The sequence below is a fragment of the Natrix helvetica genome, assembly GCF_964273705.1.
Source record: "Natrix helvetica genome assembly, chromosome: 2".
NCBI lineage: Eukaryota > Metazoa > Chordata > Lepidosauria > Squamata > Natricidae > Natrix > Natrix helvetica.
The window spans coordinates 271,348,801-271,364,508 of record NC_138552.1 but is presented as its reverse complement, the minus strand read 5'-3'; the positions used below and the strand labels follow the sequence as shown (position 1 = coordinate 271,364,508).

Here is a 15,708-nt window from a genome sequence, read left to right as displayed (position 1 = left end):
AGTCTCCCTTTATTTATCAGCACAAATACAACACAAATATAAAAAGGCAACATTAAAAATAAAAATATGGTTTTCTGCCTGGATGGTATTCTGTAATGAGCCGAATGACAGAAAAAGGGAGTAGTGAGCTCCCTCCCATATTTGGGCATACCAGGGGTTGTAACACAAATACATATAAGAAATCCCTAAGTTTTATTTGCTAACACAATGCAAATAGAGAAAAAGTTGAAGTAATAGCATATTATTTTCCTAGGCTCAAAAATGTACAGAGATGGTAACTATAGCCATGAAATCAAGAGATATAACCTTCTTGGGAGAAAGACAAGTTTAGGCAAAATAGTAATGTGAAGAGATAACAAGTCTGCTTTATCAAGCCCATAGCTCTCCAGTGATATGGCTATGAAAGCTGTAAACATTGATTGGGAATACTTTGGATAGCAAGAACACATCATTCAATACCACAGGAAGTAAAATCAGACTGAACGCTGGACGCAGATTAATAAGAAAGTTAATGTTGAAATAGATAACACAATGTGAAAAGACTTTTCTCATTTCTTATAATAGAGAAAATCCTGATAGTTGGAAAAATCAAAGGCAATAAGAAAAAAAAAAACAAGAGAAAATAAGTTATCTAGATACTATCACTGGTACTATATACTTGCAATAACTCAAAGAAGCAGTTGTGAGTAATTTTAGAGAAGCCACTACAGAATTCCCAAACTGCAATAGGGGCACAGTGACACCAGAGCTGCCCTAGCCATGCCCCATGAGTTAGTAGATGATGTGCCAAAAAGGAATAAAAACTTGAGGAGAAAGTAATTCTGAGGGCCTGTAATAGACACAATCCCACAGTTGGACAACATATTTCAATATTGATTCTATTGCCATAATAGACTCACTCTGAGATGGGTGATGTTTAAATTTGATAAACAGAGATATTAGAAATAGAAATAGAAAATGGATTGGTGAGGAAGCCATGTTTAATGATGTCATTGTTTTGTACTGAAAAAAGAGTGGGAAATAGTGGAGAAATAACATTTGTTATAAATCTAATTGGGTGAAATTGAGCCCACCCGTTTTCTTCAGCCTATGTTGATGTGAGGTAAAATAGAAATCACTTTTCTTCAACTTAAGTTTATTTATTTTAAATCCTGCCTTTCAGGATAACAAGTCTCTCAAGAAGCTTATAGGTAAACATTTTTCCTTCTTCTGTTCAATCATGACTGATTCTTGGAGATTACCTGGACATTTTGTGGCAGGGTTTTTCAGAAATGGTTTGTAATTGCCTCCTTTCTAGGGCTAAGAGAAAGTGATTAGTCCAAAATAATCCATCTAGCTGTGAGCCTTTGTGCCTTCAGAACTAAAGAAGCTTGTTGGATGAGAAGCAAAAGTTTTCAAAGGAAAAACAAGAAAGTCCAGTTGTCATTTGGGGGAAAAAAGGCACCCTTGGAACAACTGTGCCCAGAATGAGAATATCCATTGACATTTTGTTCCTGAGGCAAGGCTAGAACTCTCAGTCTCCTGTTTTTAACCTGATGTCTTAACCAACTGGTTCTCAATAAGTAATTTATACAATTGTAAATAAAAACAAAGTAATAATTACTTAATTACAAATAACCAAACTGTAGAGTAACTGATGGTAATGATCTTGTGAGCAGATCAAAGGAATTCAGCAGCTCTAATAGTGTGTCTCTTGCCTTCTTCCCTTTCCTCATCAAAGATTATATGCCTATCCATTGCTAGAAGTTCTTCGGGTTTCTAATTGCCATCAGAGTACCCAGAGTAAAGTTGAAGGGAGGGAAGGAAAAGCAAACTCTAGGGAAGTCTTAGGGAATGGATAAGTACATCTCACAGATACCAGATCAAATGTTCAAAATAGGCAGCCCTGAAAATGGATGCTGAAGAATATTCTTGTTTAGTTTTGCACTTGATTCTCTGCATCAAAAGAGACTCCACAAGTCCCCTGCAAATCCAAAAAAACTTTTTGATTATCATCAAAGATCTAAAAAGGCAAACATGTACATAAATCTTCTTTTATCTTCAGTCAGTCATTCTGCTTCCTTATTCCCTTCCCTCTTGGAGTTCTCTGAATGCAGCATTCAGGTAAGCACTTAAACGCTGAGCCCAAGCCTTAGGCTACGGGAGAGGAGGACCCCAAATTTAAAAAAATTGTAAGCAGTATTGCTACATACAAATCCAGCAATTATAACATGCTGTAGTCCTATATTATCTCCAGGGACCTTAATCACAGTGCACATAGCTCTACCTTGTTGTTTTTTTCTAAGCATTTTGCTCTCACACTACTTTGCCATGTTCAAAAGGGAGAAGAAATTCAGTCCTTCTAGTCTTTGACACAAATTTTGAAGATGTCTCACAGTATGTTCAAATGCTGTTTTTTATTTTAATTGTTATAATTATTTTGTCAGAAAACAGAGAAAAGCAGATGGGACAATAGGGAAAAAAGCTTTCACAAAGAAGCGAGTATCATAGTTGCATATATTGAGACACTGTACTGATACATATTTTTTTTTAAGAAGGGAACAACAATCCCAGACGGAAGGGTAGTACTCACCAAAAGTATCTTTCAAATGGATTCTATTATTGTTCAAGGAAGTAAAACGAATAAATATAAATATATGCTAGACTATTAACTTCAATAGATAAGATGGAGATACTCTAGCACAGGCTATCATGAGAAGGAAGAAATGCAGCAAACATTCTGTCCCAAACAGTGATGGGTTTCTAATTCTTTTACTATCGATTCGCTCGTGTGCACGCTCATGCTCGCGTGCACACATGATACTTCTGCGCATGTGCAGAAGCTTCTGCACATGAGCAGAAGCATCCGGGCGGGTGAGCGAAGCCTCCTGCTGCTGCTACTACTGGTTCGCCCAATCCGGGCCCGAACTGGGAGCAGCCCACCTCTGGTCCCAAACCAATACCAATCCTAAAAAAGACTCTGATCAGAGGAAAATCTTATACCACAAGATCAGAAGGATTATCTTTCAGCATTCATTCATTTTGTCAATGGAAAATAGGCACAAGTTGGTGTGAATAGCCATCAGATGTAGCACAAATGAAACCAGGGACAAATGTCTTGGTGTCTAAGGGCTTTTTCATGAACCAATCTTTGAGTTTTCTAGAAATGTACATTCCATTCAGTCTTTCTTGTAAAAGGCCAATTTAGTTATTCTAATGTCCTCTCTAATTTCTTCAGGCAAAATTGTAACCTTAATTCTCAGGACATGTGCTGAAAGCCATGTATAGCTGCTTATTAATGCAACCATCCTTCCATGACTCTGATTAAATCTAAACAAATTATTCTAGATTGTGTATCAATTTGTAGAGAATGACACTAGCTTCTAGTATAAAAACATGCTTCAGCTTTCTGCTAACGTCAGAGAAGGGTTCTAACCTGTTTGAATGATGGGAATTGAGATACTGTAGTATAGGAATGTTTTCATTGGTCAGCTATTGAAAGAACCTACCTGAGCGGTGCCAACCGAAGCTCATGGTTTTGGTGGCTGGGCGAGTAGAGACCCAGAGTGAAAAGAGGCTGACACCCATGCTTCCCATATCTGTCAACAAGTGGGCTGCATCTGTCATGATGGCCAGGCTATGTGCCAGGTATCCACCTGGAAAGCAAACAGACCCCCGGGGATTTTAAAAGCATAGATGGAGACAGGTCAACCTAGCATAATTATGTGCACAACTTGCTAAAGTGGTTGATGATAAGATAATCATGTTTTATTGTATATCACTTCATGTGTTATACAGACAGAAGCCTTTTAGTCAGTTTATGGTTTAATGAGTTGGATGAATCCAGAAAAGGAGTTAATTCAACAACCAGGTTAGGTGTGTTCAGATGAATGCAGATGATTAACACATTAATAAATAGGGCAGATCTATTATATCTTTTGACAAAACTGACCTATAACTTCTCCCACCATGAAGAGAAAGCAGACTAGGCAGGCAATGCTGAGTTTCCGCTGAGCCTGTCGTTTCTGTTGACTTTGAGTGGTGGAGTATGGCACAAGATGACAATGAGGGACCACACACGGCTCCACCTTGGATATATTTGCCTGGCCATTTTCTGAGGGCAGGTTGGGAAAGACATCTTGAGAACCTGCAAACAAACTGAAAACATACTGGGCCATCAGAAGAACCCTTCATCTGGGTCAGATGCCAGAAGTACTAACAAGGGAGAATATTTGTAGCTCAGGGTTGTCATGAAACATCTGGAAGAAAACAAGCAAGCTCAAAGAGCACCAAGGAGCCCTGATGCCAGAAGTTCACATCAATCCCTCCACTGCTCCAATGTTACAATGGTGTTAATCCAATATCCAGAAAGAATAGAAAATTTGCAAGGAAAATATAATAAAGACTTGAGCAGAAATTATGAAGGTGCAGCCCACTGGATTCTGGTCAAAGCAGTAAAAATACATGTTCACATTTTGGTTTTATGGAGAAATAGCTGTGCCAATTAAAACCAAGAACAAACCACAAACAAATGAGCAATACATACGGTATTGGTTGCACATGTTAATCTGTTGATAGAATTAACTTATTTTATGAGATTGCATAATACTAAAAGGGTGGGTTTGAATAACATACTACCCCCTTTCCTTCCTCCCTCCATCCACAGATAGTGTACAACAAGTTTATCAGTTATAATGTTCTACAAACTATATTAGGTCTTGAACTGCTCTAGTTAAGGTACCAAGCAAATTGAACCAATTAGGAAGGAGATGGATGAATACCAGAAACAAATTTACTGAGAATAACCTTCCTGACCATCCATCTTTGGCAGTGGAGTGATCAAGGAGCACAATGACGTTCTATCAACAACATATTTTTTATGCAGTCTTAACACTCATTGTGACAGTTAAACAAAGCTGTCATGGTAAGGATTACAACTTGACTAGTCAGGCTGACTAGGACTTCCTGCCCTATTTGTGAATCTCTTGGAGATATTAGCCTGACTACTGCAGGAGGCAGAATGCTGGATAACATGGAACAATTTTGGCCCGATCCCTGCAGAAACAGTGATATAAGACAAGTGTAACTCAGCTCTGATATTCACCACCCTATATTTATTTGGAACTTGGCAGTGTCTTTCATAAGCACTCAGCCAGAGAAGACTGATGCTAATAATACATTCCTGTCACTCAGGTGGAGAATTAATAGCAAGGGATGGCTCAGTAAGCACTGAGCATCTTCTACCAATTTTGAGCCAACTCAGTTCTGTGCACCAACAAGAGCTGAAAATCCCCAATATATCTCATGAGGCTTTGCCATGGCAGCTGCACATGGCAAAGGCTCTTTTAAAGACAGTTTGTTTGACTCAAGAGCAGACGCAAGCAAACCTCCAGCAAAACTCTCAGCATGCTTCAACAGCAGGTCACCTGGGCAGTCAAGAGGGAGTGGAAGGACTCAAGCCAATCCTTATCACAAACCACACATTTTGCATTCCTCTGTCTACTCTATCCAATCACTTTCACACCACAGGACGTTCTAGGCAACCTGAGTAAGGAATATGCTCATATGCTCCTGTACTCAGGGGTAACATCTGAGGGATCCCATCTCATAATACCTGTGCGGTCAGAAGATTCACTGCATTTCAGGTGTGTTGGCATTCACGTAGAAATCAAGAATTGGAAGATGTGTAGCTCAGCTAGGTTTTGGATTAGCTCCAACAGCATATTTGCATCATGTTACATAGAGAATATCTTCTGCCCAGGACTTTCTATGGCCACGAATCAGGCTTAGGTGGATCTGATTCAGTTAATGTTAGTTTGGCCACTTCTCCCACCCCTCCCCACTTCCTTCTTGTTGACTCTTAGAGTAGGCTTTGGATTAGCTCCAACTAATTTACTTGCATTGAGGAGGATGAAATATGCTTAATATGCAATTTTTTTCTCTTTCTTTTTGCCCTGTCCCCAGAACTTTGCTTTCTTCTCTCCTCAGTAAGATAGGCTTAAGTCATCTTTAGCTGGATAAAATTGAGGGAGCATTTTTCTCCCTTGTTCAACAACTCAGAAAAATCAGACTCAGGGCATAATATCTGCTAGGATTTGTTTGCCCAGGACTTTAAAGGGGGAGAACCAGTTTGTAGAGGTTAGGGCACCAGGCTAGAAACTGGGAGACCTGATCACTGTCTCCAGCTTAGGAAGCAGGCAATGGCAAACCACTTCAGAAAATGTTGCCAAGACAAATGCAAGGACTAGTCCAGGCAGTCACTAGGAGTCAATACTAACATAGAGGCACATGCTGTACGCAATACACTTTAAAGTAGCCTTACGATTTATATTGATATTGTTTCCCGATTGCTTATTTGTACCCTATGACTATCATTAAGTGTTGTACCTTATGATTCTTGACGAACCTATCTTGTCTTTTTATGTACATTGAGAGCATATGCACCAAAGACAAATTCCTTGTGTATCCAATCACACTTGGCCAATAAAGAATTCTATTCTATTCTATTCTATTCTATTCTATTCTATTTTTCTATTCCATTCCATTCCATTCCATTCCATTCTATTCTATAGGGAACTGAGATACAGATGAGTACCGAAGACTAAAACTGTCCTGCTGGTATTATTTGCTGTGGGCTTCTTGCCCTTCTACAGGGAACGGAATAGGGCCTCTAGGTGGCGCCTTTTTTCCTTCACCCCTTTTGTCCCTCATGGTCACCATACAATAGCAGGGAATCTGTGGAGAAATACTGAAATGTATCTTGTCATTGGTTTTTTTTTTTATTGATCCCATTCCCTCTGATTATTTCAGATAATTATTCTTTGGAAGGGGCTCCTTCCCCAGTCACCCTGGAGCAAGCTCGTCCATTTCCTTTCCTCACGCTTCGCAGCTCAGGCTCAGAAGTTTTTATGGGCCCAGCGGGGCACAGGGCCTGCGTTCGCGGGCAGAGCGGCCTAGTGAAGGGAGCTTGGAAGTCCAGATTCAAATCCTACCCTCACCCTCACAAATGCTCAGAAATCTCAGTGGCGGGTTAGCCCAGTTGCGCTCGGTCCTCCTGCGCCAGAGAGCTCCCCCTCGTCTCCCCCCGCGGCCTCACTTTTTCTTCCGGAAAGCTTCTCTGCAACGCCCGACCCCGCTTCAACTCCCAACGCCATTTATTCCACAGTCGGCCGGTCGGAGGAGCCGCAGCAGGCGGCTACGAAGCAGCGCCTAAGGAGAGTCCCCGCCCGCTCCTTTTACATCGAAGCTGAACATCCGACGGTTAGAAGCCTGGCTCGGGGACTGGAAAAGCCTTGTCGCCGGTTTCGGTCCTTCCATACCAGCTTAAGTTAAAAGACGAACTCTCCCGTCCCGGTTCTTTGCTCAACGCTGCGAGACCGCTCCAAAAAATGAAGAAGCGGCGGGTAACTAGCGAGGCCCTCCTGTTTCTCTAAGGCCAGCTAAAGGCCTGGCATCAGCTGCATCAGCATATTAAACTAAATAGGATAGGGGGTTGCCTAGGATTCGCTTTGGTTAATTTTGTGCGTAATAGTGTTCGTTTATTTTTAAGTCCCGCCTTTCAGGATTGGTTAACAGGTTTCACATACTCACATACCATAAATTAATTCCATTGTTGGTTGTGTTTATGTAGCCAAAAAGTAGTAGAAGTACATGTGTCTTAAGTTATCAAAATTCCATTGCCTTCAAAGCACCAGAACAGTTTAAAATTCTTGATTCCAGTTACTTCCAAGTCCAGAGTTATTTAGCGTTTCCTCATAGCTACCTGGACATAATAAATTCAAATAAAGAAATGCATCAACTAACCTGTTCCTGAATTAATTTATTTTTGGGGAAACCCTTATATATTGGACCATAACTGAACTAAGTTGGCTGAGTTCACAATTTAATGCCCAGGGAGCTTTAACAACAAATTAACCAAGGTTAGAAGTAATTAAATGTAGCCCTTGAAGTTGCCTGATTAGGTTAAGCATGCCCTGTGAAAAATTCATATGATTGTGTATGGGGGAAGTAGAGAAAAAATATTATTTGAGGTGATAATCAAGGGGAGCTGCACTTGTAGACATTGCTGTTTTTTTAAAAAACTTTTTTCAAACCCACACCCCTCGACATCTCCTGTTGCAGATCTTCTGATTTATGTGGGATTAATTGTTTATTTGGTGCCATGAAGTCTAACACTTCTGAGTGTGATGTAAACAAGGGCACTAAGGAATTTCTCGAAACAACATTTTTATTTATGGCCCCCATAAAAAAGGGGCTCATAGATAAACATTCCATCCCTTACTGTCACGGTGATATCTCTGACTGTCTAATCAATGATATATGTACATGTGAAGTTTTCCATACATGAAATTGTATCTTTTCATTACGTAGTTTTCTTGTTTATGAATGTGTATCCACCCACCCTATTGAAACCAATAAAAGAGAGCCACGGAGTCAGATCTGGGCTCCTCATCCCGAGAAAGCAGCCTCTGCGTCTTTCATGATTTGCCCCCCCATGAGAAGCCCACCGGACATTCGCAACTGGTGACCCCGACGTGATAGTTCCGAGACTATACGTCCCGACGTGATGGCTTAGGCTGTACGTCCCTTGAACTTTCTTTGCTCACTGCCTGGAAGAGGCTATGCATACATCCCGTCTGAAGCAAGACTGCGATCCCCTCGTGAGTATAAGAAAGAAGGTTAACCAAGAAGCAGGTGCGACCTGCAAAAACTTGGTAAACCAATCAAGGTTTAAATTATTATTCTAAAAAGAATAATAGAAAGATTTTACAAAAACCAAGTAAATTTAATTTGGCCTTTTTATATTTGGAAATCCGGAAAAGGGCTCTGTAAAAATGTCTATGTGGAAAAGATTGGGAATTTATTTCCACAAGACACAAAGAACCCCTGCAAAAGTGTTATCTATCAAGTAAAAATTCTTTTTCCAAAATCATCTTCAATTGGTCTCTTAACTCCTCATGGAGATGTTAATTTTTCTGCTTCTCCACTGTTAGAGGAACAATTAGCAACAGAGGAGGGGTATAAACATATGTTTTCTGTCTCTCCACCTAAATTGATTCCACAAGATCATGAAGTAATTAGTTTAAAGGATTGCTTTTTTCTATCCTTCCTTTTCCTGCTTCGTAAGAAAAGTTTAACTCTGTAAGTCTGCTTCTTACCTCCCCACACCTCCCCCTCTTCGGGATGTCTGCTGCCTTCCTCCCCCCCCCCCACTTTCTTTTCTTTAGAAGGAGTTTGTCCTGTCCCCCACCTCCACCCCCCTTTTTCTTTTTTTGGAAGAGCCAAATTGCAGGAAAACAACCGAGAGATAATTTTGAGGCTCGAATGAAGCTTTTGGTGAAATTAGTAAAGGGAAATGTTACCTTTGAATGCCGGAGGGCAATTATTGGCTTTGGGAACGATCTTGATATGGTAGATATGATTATATATTTACTTAGTTTTTTTAAAATTTAGATTTATGTTGTAGAATTGAATTTTTTGTATAAGTGCTATTCATTGGCTTTGGTAAATCATTATATGGATGGTATTTTAATTGGAGCCCCAAAGATATAACCTAATTGGCTTTTAAAAATAAAAAATGATTTTTTAATGGAAGGAGTAGGGGAGACATGATGGCATTGTTCCAATGTCTCGAGGGTTGCCACGGAGAGGAGGGAGTTGGGCTGTTCTCCAAGGCACCTGAGGGTGGAACAAGAGGTGAAGGGTGGGGGCTGGTCAAGGAGAGAAACGGCTTGGAGCTGGGGAGAGATTTCCTAACAGTTAGAGCAGTTGGTCAATGGAACGGCTTGCCTCCAGGGGTTGTGAATGCCCCAACACTGGAGGTTTTTGAGAGGATGTTGAATGGTTATTTGTCTGAGATGGTATAGGGTTTCCTGCCTAGGCAGTGGGGTTGGACTGGAGGACCTTCAGGGTCCCTTCCAACTCTGTTATTGTATTGTATTGTATTGTATTGTATTGTATTGTATGAATTGCAGATTGTTCCAGTAAAAATAACTGCATGAAATGTTACAATTTTTTTTGCTCCAACTTTTTCTTTGTTTAAATGCACACGGAGGTATTTTGCTAATTAATTTATGGCAGCTATTGGGGAACCTTTGTTTGGGTTCGTCCATCTACGTCTGCCAGTTTACTTAAAGATATTTATTTGATTTTTTTTCTTTTTTATGCCCTTGCCACAGTTGAAAAGATTAATGAGATTTTGAGCATTCCATTTGTGGATTGCTAACTTGTCAGCTAATTCTTTTGATATTTTTTAAAGACAAAAAGACTCCGTTTTAAAATGTTTTGCCATTATTATTTTTTTAGGCAGTTGTTGAATTAATCACCTTGGGTTTGTTGTAGAAATTGGACTGATTTAATTAATATTATTTTTCCTATTCCAAAATCTGATTTTTAATTTTGCTTTCAGAATAACTTCTTTCTTCAGTGTCCTTTCACTGACTATGTGGTCTGTATTTTTTCTCATTTGCCTGAAGGTCTTTGGCTTGCGTGTTTAATAACTTTTCCTACCTTGCAATACTGTTGTTCTTGCAACACTAAAAATTGTCTGTTGCTATTTTAACTTTTCACATCTTTTTTCAACAAGCTTTTAAACTATATTTCTGACTTTTATTATGTGTGTCAATTTATTTTTAATTTTCTAGGTATTTTTTTTTAACTACGTTTTTCTTCAGATTTTTTTTTTTGATTAACTTTTTTTATCAAACTGCCTGGGGACTGGCACAATCTTGCCATATGCCACTCAACCAGGCCAAGCAAATTGTTTCATCTTGCCCCCAGTGTTTTGGGGCATCCCCCCCTGGGGATAGGAAGTTAATCCCCATGATTTGGCCTCTAATCACTATGACACATGGATGTCACCTATGTTTCTTTTTTGGCTCCTTAGAAGTAAATTCATTTATCTTTTTGTATTTTTTGGCTACATTTTAACGAGGAGTAACAGCTACTTATGTTATTTCTCATCTTTTTTCAGCTTTTACTGCCTTGGGCAAACTTTTCTTTTTAAAGACTGATAATGGCCTGGCCTATTTTTTATTGGCTTTTTGTAATCTTGTACTAATTGGAACATTGTTTTAATTTTTGTTTTTGTTTTCCTTATAATTCCACAGGTTAAGCCATTGTGGAACGTGTTAATTGGTCCTTTAAGGACTCTTTTCTCAAACAAATAAAAAAGGAGGGATTTGGGGTACCTAACAATATGGTGTACCCCAATTTGACTAATTTGGCATAGGTAACATAATAGATTTAAAAAGTTTGTTTGCCTCCCCCGCTAGGGGGACGAGGATATGCTGTGCTTGCTTCTACAGGTCTTTGTGGATTCTAGCACGTGGTGTTTGTCTAGCTAAGGATATTGTGGTACCAGTTCCCAAATCCAGTTCCAGAGATGACCAAGATGACTTTACAGACAGCACAGAGGCCAATACGATCTTGCCAAAACAGCTGTCCAGTGATGTAAAAAACCTGACCATCAAAGCAGTGCTGAAACAACGACACGTGGAACAAATGCGCTGCCATTTTTGCCAAGTCCTTAGTCATCATTAGTCATCATTTGTTTATGTTTACTTGTTCTGTCATCTCACCCAAAAACTCATTTGAACAGTGACTGTAATAAAAATCTATGGGTGCAACTAACATCACACACACTGACTTGAACTGTACATGAAACATTTGCTTTCTACATGCTTGGATCCTGTTTGAATCTTGCCTGCAGTAATTCAACACTTCATTGGTTCGAATTATAAGACTATCTTTCATTGAGGATTAATTGCTTATGATCCTCCCCCTGATGCAATTGCTTTGTATACTCCCATAGTAGCAGTTCCTGAAAATGTAACATGTGCTAAAGTAGTTAACTGTATATCTTTAAGTAAAAAGCCTCACTGTCTCCATATTAGCTCACCTGCTTTAAATTTTACAGTTTTGAGGAGATTTCTTTTCACTTTGCTTATGTTTGGCTTCTGCAAGGATGGTTTTTTACATATGGTCACAAAACTTTTAATTACATTTCTGTTAATATTAGTGAAGCACAATCTTGCTTTAGCTAGTTAATTCCTGTGTTGCTTTCCAAACAGCAACTTCAGACATCAATTGTGACTCTGAGATTAATGTGGTTGTATGTAATTTGGTCTATTTTAGTAATTAATGTGTTGTTTTAATATTTCAGATGAATCCAGAACTATCCAGTACCAATTCAATATTTTATACAATTTGGCCTTTGATTTGAAAATTGATACCCTAGGATCCTGGTGGGAAAGCTTTTACCCACAGGTCTGTTGGGAAATGTTTTAAGTTATTTAGTCATCATTTGTGCTAGAGGTAACCTTACGTAAAGACATGTGTAGAAAGCTACCATGATCTCAGTAATTGGTTATCTTGGACACCTATAAGCTCACCTAATTAGCAGAACCAGATGTGGGAATAAAGGAATGGTTACTACAGACATACACATTACAGCTATGGTCTCGAGTAGCCTGTTATTTTTTAGCTAAACCAAAAACATTAATTTGTTCTTGTTGTTTTATTCAATGTATTCCGTCCTTAATTACTCTGGCTAGGAGTTTTATACCAAAACATCAGCAAATCAATGTTATTACCTCGGTGAATAACGGAGGACCACCCCAGCTGCTGCAGAAACCCGAATTTACGCTTAGCAGCAAAGAGGAATTGGAGGGTATAGACTCTGGACGCCATAGATATATTAATGTGCCTTCGGATGAATATCATAGTGCATTTTAAAAAAAAAAAAACAAAGCAAAACAAAACAAAAACAGAGGTGATGTTGCAGATCTTCTGATTTATGTGGGATTAATTGTTTATTTGGTGCCATGAAGTCTAACACTTCTGAGTGTGATGTAAACAAGGGCACTAAGGAATTTCTCAAAACAACATTTTTATTTATGGCCCCCATAAAAAAGGGGCTCATAGATAAACATTCCATCCCTTACTGTCACGGTGATATCTCTGACTGTCTAATCAATGATATATGTACATGTGAAGTTTTCCATACATGAAATTGTATCTTTTCATTACGTAGTTTTCTTGTTTATGAATGTGTATCCACCCACCCTATTGAAACCAATAAAAGAGAGCCACGGAGTCAGATCTGGGCTCCTCATCCCGAGAAAGCAGCCTCTGCGTCTTTCATGATTCGCCCCCCCATGAGAAGCCCACCGGACATTTGCAATCTCCAATGCTAGCATGTGCCTTGACTCTATCCAATAGGCCCTATGCTTTAATCGGTATGAGAGCTGTGAAGCATAACTTCTCAGCATCTAATTAAAGACTGTGCCTTGCAAATTGGTCACATTCTGATGCAATTACGCCAGAGACTCAAGACAGCCATAAGGATAGAAATTATTCAACATTTTTCCTCAGTGGGAACACATTCAATCTGGGATTTTAGTACAACTGGACAAGGGAAAAGAAGGCAGAAAGTCTATGTTACTTTTTGCAGGAAATCCTAGGTTCTTAATGGGCTTCTTTCCATTAGAAAGCTAATATTGTAATTCATACTATATGTTCTGCATAGCTTATATGGGAAAACAATACATTTTATATCATGGAATCACTGTGGCTGTCTCCGCTTAAAGGGGTTGGATAGCTGGTAGTTTAGTGTACAAACCATTACCTTCATGTATTGTAGAGCTTCCTTTTTTGTGCTCCCAGTAGTCATTATTGTTGAAAACGAATAATTCAACTTGCTGCTAATTTGAGGCAGGAAGTCACAAAAATGGCATTAGCTATTGAAAGATTTAGAAATCCATAGAGAACACCCTAGAAACAGAAAACGTCCATGTATGTGATGTGGCCTACACAATTTGCCTCCTCAGCCTGAGCCACAGCCAATTTTTCTGCCTCCAAATGACATTCACTGAGGAGATGGAAGAGATAGTCCTGTCCTTCCAGGACAATTGACCCTAATGACCTTCAGAGCTTCTTTCTCTGACTAGGCCTGGCTAATCTGAAGAAAGGATGAAGGTTGTTGTTGGGTTCAAGTGCCTGCCCCCTCCTCAAATGCAAGCAAGGAAAGAAGGCAGAAGGGAAACAAACAGTGACAGTCCCAAAGAGCAGACTTTACCAGCCCACTGCTCAGCTGTGCCTGGCATCCAACAGAAATATGGAGGCAGATGGGTAGAAAGCTAAGCAGCCACCCTGCCTGCCAAAGGAGCAACCAGAACAACAAAAGAAGGGATAACAAGTAAGGGATAGCTCACTAACCTCCTCTCCAAATTATCCCTGGAAGCTGTTCCAGGTGGCCTTCCATTCCAATGTAGTTCTGCTGAAGATCTGTATTTATAGTAGCCGAAGTAGATTGAATTAAAAGAGAATGGCTGCATTTGTGCAACCTATGGAGCTTGGTTACTTTAAACTTAATGTTGCTTTTTTGTTTTGTTTTGTGCAGTCTTCGTGTATTATGCAAATATAGCCCCTTTATGCTTCTAGTATTATGTCATTCATAAAATGGGTCATTTCAGCTGGTCCAGCTAGTCAGTGGTTCTTCTTTTGTACAGAGCAGCATGCAAACAAGATCCCCCCCCCCCAGCTCAGTCAGCAGCTCAAAAATCTTAGGTGAGATTTTTGAAAGGGGGACTTATCCACTGAGGGAGGCAGTAGAGGGGCAGGGAGAATTCCTTCCTTCCTCCCACCCCACTGTCCCACTGAGCAATAATCAACTGCTTTTGGTGCAGGACAGGAAGAATGAGGGACATTACTGCAGCAACTGCAAGAAAAAGCCCCTTGGAGCTTCTGGACCCCACACTAGGAGCAGATTCATTTTGCCCCCCTGCCTTTCCATGGGCACACTAGAAAACGGCAGGCAGGAGGGGAAAGGGAAACACAAGCTGCAGACGAAACCATCCGCCCAAAGCAGCCTTCATTTCCAAAGCCCTCCTCCCTTGATCTCTTCCTCCTGGACCAGTTCTTCTCCCACCTGTAATGAAATGGCGCTCCCTTCCCCTGCATCCCACAAGTAGGAAGCCATCAAGGGAGGGGGGGGAGGGATTGGACAGCAGGAATCAAAAAAGCACGTCCTGTTTTCGGAGGGCTGCAGGGATCTCAGAGGAGGAGAGGAAAGAGAGCAAGCACGGGGGGGGGGGGGAGTCAGCTGCCGTGAGAAGAGAGGAAAAAGCTCCGGCCGAGCAAAGTTGTCTTTAGCCGTCCAGGAAAAGCGGAGGGGACCAACCGCACCGTATAGGATGGAAGAAAAGGAGGGGGCTCAGAGTGAGGGTGGTGCACGCGCGGGGCGGTAGGGGGACTGGAGGAACCCAGGCATCGATAACCGGCCGCTTGCTGGAAATCACGATCCCTCCAAGGGAGCGATGCTTCCCCTCTAACAAGAATGAAACCGAACGTCCTTCAGAGAACTCCGGGCCTGCCTAAAGACCAAGGGTTTTTTCCCCTTCCGCTTGGCTCTGATGGGCGCCCAGGGAGTCCGGGGCTCTCTGGCAGGGCAGGGCAGGGCAGGGCAGGGGCAGGCCGGGGGAATAGCGGGCAGGAGGATCGGTGGCAGAAGGGGAAGGGTTGCTCTGCGGGGCTGCCTCACCTCTTCAGACGGAGACTACTGGAGCTGCGGCTGCTTTGGCTGCCCACCAGGCGGGCGGTCTCAGAGGGGTCCCCACTGGCTAAGGCAGGGGGCTCCATCGCCAGGAAGGTTGGCTGCAGCGGGCTGAAGTTGGCGGGCCCTCAACGGCAGCTCTTCTCGCTTGGGCTTCTGCTGCCGCTGTTTTCGCC

At 41.0% G+C, this 15,708-nt stretch overlaps 1 protein-coding gene across 2 annotated transcripts in view; it reads right to left on the bottom strand.

Annotated features, from left to right (window-relative positions):
- The window catches only part of SLC30A3 (solute carrier family 30 member 3), a 24,977-nt gene extending 9,269 nt beyond the window's left edge, over positions 1-15,708 (bottom strand). For both annotated transcript variants that reach the window (XM_081943395.1, XM_081943396.1), the window contains exons 1-3: positions 15,521-15,708; positions 3,932-4,137; positions 3,489-3,635 (exon numbers count right to left, since the gene is read on the bottom strand). In XM_081943395.1, coding sequence (XP_081799521.1) covers positions 3,489-3,635; positions 3,932-4,137; positions 15,521-15,618 — 451 coding nt within the window. In that variant the 5' untranslated portion in view covers positions 15,619-15,708. The remainder of the gene's footprint in view (positions 1-3,488; positions 3,636-3,931; positions 4,138-15,520) is intronic.